The sequence below is a fragment of the Pteropus alecto genome, unplaced genomic scaffold (assembly GCF_000325575.1).
Source record: "Pteropus alecto unplaced genomic scaffold, ASM32557v1 scaffold75, whole genome shotgun sequence".
NCBI classification, from domain to species: domain Eukaryota; kingdom Metazoa; phylum Chordata; class Mammalia; order Chiroptera; family Pteropodidae; genus Pteropus; species Pteropus alecto.
In genome coordinates, this window is record NW_006440638.1 from 848,221 (window position 1) to 855,369 (window position 7,149).

The window sequence follows — 7,149 nt, forward strand, 5'->3', positions numbered from 1 at the left end:
TCAGAGACTCCTACCTCCAGTCTCAGCCCTCAGACTGCCCTCAACCCATTCTATTAAAAGGATCTTTCCAACACAGACTTCTAAGCATGTTTCTGTCTCAAACCGTCCCTGGCTCCCCATCACTGTGGACCTAAGTCCTGTGTCTTCCCCTAGAGACCCAGTGGAAGGGGAACTGCTTAATGATGTACACAGGAGGCCGAAGTTTGGAGGTATCCAATGTCCATCCCCCACAAGCTCAGAGTCCAAAAGGGAGCATTTGCTCCAACCCTACTGATTACAAATGGAGTATACTGGAGCTCAGAAAGGTTAGAGAACATGCCCAAAGTCACATAGTTCTGAGTAGCAGGGGGGGCGGGGTCTGAAACTCAGAGCTCCAGGTTCCCATACTTCATGGCTCATCCCACTGAGCAAGGTGATGCTTACACTGTTTCACCTGTGTTCTATAATCTAGGAGTCTAGTTTAGGTGGGGAATTCAAGCATCACAGTAGGCTAGTGCAAGAATATTTTCCTTGTTCCCTTGTTCTCTAATGGAGGGAAGTAGGCAATGTTACCTGAAGTGTTACTTGGCATAGGATAACACAGTGATATCTTTAAATCACACAGTCCTTCTGATCACATTATGGAGAAAGTCTCACTTTGAGGCTAGCCCATCTTTAACACCCAAGCCCATCTCCCTTTTTAACAAATCCAGAGCAAGCCTTTGGCTCTGCACATTGCAGAAAATAGAATCAAATTAGAGATTAATAATACTATTTCATTTTTTTTTTCTGGTTAACTTCCATTTATGGCAAGTGATACTGACCTATTTGCAGTAGTGGCCAGAGTAAATATTCAAAGAAAAATGTTAAATGGAAAAGAATACTAGTGATGTGTAGTAATGGCGAAAACTCTTGCAAGGTGAGCAGAGCCAGCCTGCCTTTCACTTTGCAGTTCTCTTGCCTTCCTGAATAGGGTCCTTCATGCTCTGTTTTCAGTCTGAGTCACTCCCTCTCATTACCCCTTTTTGGGCTTCTGTGTTACCCATTAGCTCAAAGAAGGGTTCCTTGTCTCCCTCATCTCAGAACCAACAGCCCTCCTGAGTTCCCTCCTTTCTCCTCTGAAGATGTGGGTGGAAAGGAGGCAGGGGCCACATGGTGAAGGACCTTAGGTGCCTCCAAGAAAAGAGCTGGCCTGAAAGTCTTGTCTGGTGTATGTGAGGGGTGATGAAATAATGCAGTGTTTCCTAAATGTTGGTCATTTGCAAACCAGTCTTGAGACTTTGCCATCACCTCATACAACTTGTTCCATTATTAACTTCATATTTTTTATTGACCTAGCCTCTGTTTTTAAAAGCTTAAAAAACTTGTTTTAAAAGTAAACATTATGTTACCTAATTGGGAAAAGCCAGTTTCACTTGCCATAAATAGAAAGTCATGGTAAAATATAAATGCAAAGAAAAGAGTGTAATTCAGTTCAGGCCACTTACGGTCGCTACAAGCTGTGAGACTGCTTTTGGGTTAAAAAGGGAGATGAGCAAGGGTCAGGCAAGTGTTAAAGAGATGCCACAACACAGTGAGCCTCCCATGATGTTATCAGAAGGTGGAGAGACAATTGATCAAAGAACTTTTTTCACCTTGAGAATCAACATTAACCTGTTTGTCACTTGCCTCTGAAAGTTGTCCAGTTACACCTGAGCTCACCTCGTGGTAGTCAGCAGCTTGGGAAGCACAGGATCACTGTATGCACAATGTTTGATGTTCTCTGGTCTGAGGGCCTGCTGTTGTCCACACTTGCCAGGGAGGCGGCCCATTCTCAAAATGCCCTTAATTATGCCAGCAGTGCCCACTTTCTCCTGGAGCAGGGCTGACAGAAGCCAAGTCTGCAGCCTGTGGGAGGGTCTGGGCTGGGCCTGGCTTTCCCAGCAGGGAAGCATGGTGCCTGATTTATGGTTTCAGAAGAGAAGCTTCTATCAGATGGCATGCTGGTGGAGGCACGGGAGGCCTCAGACGAGGACCTGCTGGTGGTGCACACAAGACGCTATCTCAACGAGCTGAAGGTACAAGGCCGAAGGCCTGGGGATTGCCACGGGCCAGAAGGGCTGCCAGCCAGGAGGAATGGCCAGAGGAGGGGCAGCTCAGCCTGGGGAAGCACTCCCTCAAAGGGGCTCTGTTCTAGTCTCTAGTGCATGGGGAGCATGTGAGTCTGTCGTCCCCAAGAGGAGAGAGGTATCATAAAAAAATAGACACCAGGGATGGGCTGGACTGCTCTGGGGGTAGTAATCTCCTCATTTCTGTGAGTATGAAAGCAGGGATGTCCATTTGGTGGAGATTGGACATTCATAGGGATTTGGGGGCTTCTACATTAGTGACTTTCAGTCCGTGCTCTATGAACAGGCCTCAAAGACCCCTGCTAGGGTGATAGGCAGGGGTATCCCAGCCCCTGTCCCCCTCCAACCAAAGCTCTTCCACTTTAGCCTATTTTTATATTGGACTGAAGTTTAAGATTTTCTTCTAAGGGCTTCTACTACTAAAGATTTGTTAAAAACTCTTAGGCTAAAAACTAGTTTGAAACTCCCTGGGGCCCAGCAGGGAACCTAAACAAGTGATCAGGTAGGTGGTGGTAGTATAGGGGGTGAACTGGAAAGCTGATGCCCTTCCTGAGTGAGCGGCTGCTACTCAGCTCCACTGTAGGCCTACCATGACCAGAATGTCTGGCTTGAAAGAAAAGCCAGAAATCCAGATTATGAAGTGACAGCTCCTGATTTTTTAATGTGGCAACTCATTTTAAGATTTTTAAAATTCCACCTGCAGACCGAACTGGGCCTACAGACTGCCCACTCATGACCTCTTTCTAGAGGAGCCCACAGCTCTCAACAGTGGCTGAGGTTCTGAGGATGGAGACATTCAGTCAGTCTTCTTTGTAGGAACAGGGGAGGCTGTGCTAGAAGGTTGCATCAGAACCTGTTGTGTCAGCTTGCCCTGGTGGTATCAGGGATGCCACAGGTTCTCTCTCCTTAAGAGTGTGGGAGCCCTGACCCTTGACACCTGGGCTTCCCAGGCTCTACAGGTAGAATAGCCTAGGCCCAGAGAGAGGCCACACCTGCTAAAGGTCACTTGGGAAGTCAGGCCCGGGAGATCCCAGGAAGGGCATCCTGTCTGCCCTTTTTGGTTCCTGGTTGCAGGTGCTGCCCTCCCTTCTCCCAGACTCCAGCCTAGCTGTGAGAATTCTAGATGGAGCTGTGACAATGAGCTCATGAAAGATTACCAGGAAGAGGTTGAAACCTGGCTCATGGGAGAGAGAGGTGTGTGAGGGCTTGGCAGGAATCCCAGCACTTGGCTGTCCTGGTTTCCTGGGGCCTGGACATGCATGGTCACAGCCCATAGCCCAGGGTCTGAGTCAAGAGGATATGCCTGCCAGAGTCCAGAGGATGAGGGCAGGGTGCAGGGAAAGGAGGCATTTTTGTTGGGGTGAGAAGAGACCAGAACACAGTGGGCCCCAAGTGCAGTGAGCATGCCAGGATAAAGCCAAGAATGGGGGGATAGGCTTCCGGGCCCTGCCCATTTGAGTGGCCTTTAGGACAACTGTGTGGGGCCTACTGCATGTTGTCTGGCCTTGGGCCCTTAAAAGTCTGAGGGCAGCTTACTATGTGATAAGCAATAATTAAACTATTAGCAAGTAAAGTCCCAAGTAAAAAATTGAGATCAAGGGCAGAAGGAAAATTCAGATATGCCAACTGGAAGGATTAACCAAGATAATGTGATTGAGCTACATATTTGGCTTGGAGCTCCCTGCAAGCCAGAACAAAAGAAGAAACATGATGAAATCCATAGCACCTAGTAAGTTTAGGAAGTATTCAGTCATTCATCACATCTGTATCGAATACTGACTGTGACTAGTCACACACAAAAAAGTAAGTTTCCCTTTTCCTATGGATTTGCATTTTCATTGTGGAAGACTGAAAATAAAGAAGTAATCAAACAAGCATTTCGGAGAGCACCAAAGTCTACTAAGGAAAAAAAAATAGAGGGTAATGGGGCAGAGGTATGCTCATTTAGACTGAGTGGTAAGGGAGGGGTTTTCACAGAGGAGGTAAGATTTGAGCTGAGACTAAGTAATGAGGAGTAGGTAACACTCAGGTGGAGCTTTGAAAAAAGAATATTCCAGAGTCTCAGGCTGGAGTGAGAAGGGTCTTGGCCTCCTGAAGTGAGAAGGGTACTTGAGTGGCCAGGTTAGGACTAAAACACTGAAGTGGCACATGATGTGGTCAGGTAGGCCAGCAGCACCAGGCCACGCAGGGTTTTGCAGGTTGGCGGTTTGGGAGGAGAGTGAGAGGAGTTTGGATTATTTCAAGTGTCATGAGAGAGAGATGTGGTGCGACGTGCCCTTGATGCTCAGGTGAGACCCATGTCCATTTCCAGCATTGTCTGGCATCTAGGTATTGCAGCTCAGGAACAGCTCCCCTACCCCATAGAAGCATGCAAAGTTTCTTTTCCTTTTCTTTGCATTAGACACTGCAACAGTGCCCTGGAGAGTTCCTGGAGGTTTCCCAGGTCTGCTTCTCCTCAGCGGTTGTGTGTGTGCTGTGGAACATCTACCCTTTCCCCTGCCCTACCTCTCTGCCCCTCACCCATGTTCTGGGGTTCATGCCTGGCCCTGCACTAGGCTGGCCTTTGATGTTTAATAAACAGGGCATTGGAGGAGATGCCATAGCCTGATATTTGACAGATGATGTTCATTCAGGGAAGCAAATGTTTATTGAGCATCTACTGTGTACAAGGCCCAGAGGTGGCCTCACTGAAGGTGGTGGTTGTGTCTGGCCAGTGCAGAGCTTTTGCCTTCTGCTGACCATAGTAACAGTTTGTCATGGAGTATGGATAGTGCCATGCAGATTTGACATCTTGTCCTTGTGTAGCCTGAGCTGGGCAGTGCTCAGGACATGTTTATCCAGCAAGTATTTAGTGAGCACCATGCTCTAGTCTAGGTATGAGGAGATGAGATTAAACAAAAGAGACCAAATCCCTCTCCTGTGGATCTGACATTTAGGTGGGGAGTCAAGTAATGGACATAAAAATCAAGTCAATTATATGGCATGTTAGAAAGCGTTAGTGTCCTGGGGAAAATACAACAGGAAAGGGGGTGAGGAGGACTTCAGTTTGAAATAGGGGGGTTAGGGAGAGGTTTACTGACGTGTGATCATGAACTGAGGGCAGTGAGGGAGTGGACTATGTGGCATCTGGAGGAGGACATTCCAAGTAGAAGGATAAGTAAGTCCACAGGCCCCAAGTCAGAAGTATCTCCAGTATGTTCCAGCAAAAGTAAGGAAGCCAAAGTGGCTGAATCCAAGGGAATGAGAGGAAAACTGCTAAGAAATGGGGTCAGAAGATGATCAGGGGCCAGATGACATGGGGCTCTGAGGGAAGTAGGAGCCAAGGAGTTTTAAAGCAGAGAAATGTGATCTGAAGTAGGTTTTAACTGAATTGCTTGGCAACTTTGGTAAGAATAGGTGAGACTAGGCTGTCAAGACAAAAGCGGAGAACAGTGAAGAAGGAGGTTGTGTTGCAGCAATCGTTGTGAGAGGTCCTGGGTTCTCAGACTAGGCTGGAAGCAGCAGCTGTGGGTTGAGGGAAAGTGGTAGAATTTGGGGTTTGTTATGAAGTTGAAACAACAGGACTTTCTGTTCAAATTGAGGATGGGGCATGCAAGAGAAGCCAAAAATGCCTCAGAAATTTTGGCCTTGAGCCCCAGGAAGTCTGGGCACTAATTGGACCTAATTGTTGCCCTAAAGATGCTTGGTGTCGTGTGGGAAGGAGGAAGGCAGAGATGCTAGCACCAAAAAGCACTGGAAGGCAGATGTCCCAGGAGAGTATCAGGGAAAAGGGGACCCCCAGGATCTCTGATTCTCTTCCTTTTATTTACCTCTTTTTCCCTCTCTCTCTTTTTTTTTATTGTGATAAAATTCACATAACAAAATTAATCATTAATCATTTTAAAGTGTAAATTTAATGACATTTAGTACGTTTACAATATGATGCAACCATCACCTCTGTCTAATTCCAAAACACCAAGTCACCCCAAAAAGAAAACCCATACCCCCTGCCTCTGGTAACCACCAATCTGGTTTTACCTTTTCTGGATGTTTTATATAGCACACACGGAATCATAAACTATGTGACCTTTTGTATCTGGCTTCTTTTACTGAGCATAGTATTTTCAAGAATCATCTACCTTGTATCATGTGTCAGTACTTCATTCCTTATTAAGGCAGAATACTATTGCATTGTGTGGATAGACCACATTTTGTTTATCCATTTATCAGCTGATGGAATTTTGAGTTGTTTCTAGCTTTTGTGTATAGTGTTACTAAGAACACTGAGGTACAAGTATTGGTTTAAGTACCTGTTTTTAATTATTTTGGTCCTATACCTAGGACTAGACTTGCTGGGTTATATGGTAATTCCGTTTAACTTCTTGAGGAATCACCGAAATGATTCCCACCACAGCTGCAAATTTTACATTCCTAACAACTACGCTAGAGTTTCATTTTGTCTACATCCATACCAACACTTGTTATTTTCTGGGTTTTTTAAAAATGTTTTTTATTGTGGCTAGCTTAGTGGATGTGAAGTAGTATCTCATTATGGTTACAATTTACATTTTTTAATTAATTTATTTTTTATGGTGACATTGGTTAACGAAATCTGATAAGTTTCAGCAGTACATTTTAACAATAAGGCATATGTATATTTACATTGTGTTTTCACCTCCTATAGTTAGATTTCTTTCTCTCACCACATATTTGACCCCTTTTATCCTGTCTACCTCCCCCCTTCCCTCCCCCTACTCTCTGGTAACCACTAGTCTATAGTTCATGGCCATGAGTCTGTTTGTCCTGTTCATTTGTTGCTTTTAGGTCTATATTCCACATATAAGTGATATGTGATTTTCAGCTTTTTCTGTCTGGCTTATTTCACTTAGCTTGATTATCTCAAGGTCCATCCATTTGTTGCAAATGGCAGAGGTTTAAAGAGCTAAAGTAGCTTAACTAAGGCTTCATAGCCAGTAGGGGACAGAGTTAGAATTCGAGCTTCAGGTTGTCCTGATGAGAAAACTTAGGCTCACAGAAAATACCCCTATTCATTGATTACTCTCAGTTTTGGGGGAAAAAACTT

General features: G+C 45.4%; 1 protein-coding gene across 5 annotated transcripts in view; it reads left to right on the forward strand.

Annotated features, from left to right (window-relative positions):
• The window catches only part of HDAC11 (histone deacetylase 11), a 22,409-nt gene that overhangs the window by 1,346 nt on the left and 13,914 nt on the right, over nucleotides 1–7,149 (forward strand). For 4 of the 5 annotated variants that reach the window (XM_006917442.3, XM_025050734.1, XM_025050736.1 and 1 more), the window contains one exon: nucleotides 1,936–2,036. The exons of the other annotated variant lie outside the window; for it this stretch is intronic. In XM_006917442.3, coding sequence (XP_006917504.1) covers nucleotides 1,936–2,036 — 101 coding nt within the window. The remainder of the gene's footprint in view (nucleotides 1–1,935; nucleotides 2,037–7,149) is intronic. 5 annotated transcript variants of the gene reach the window in all.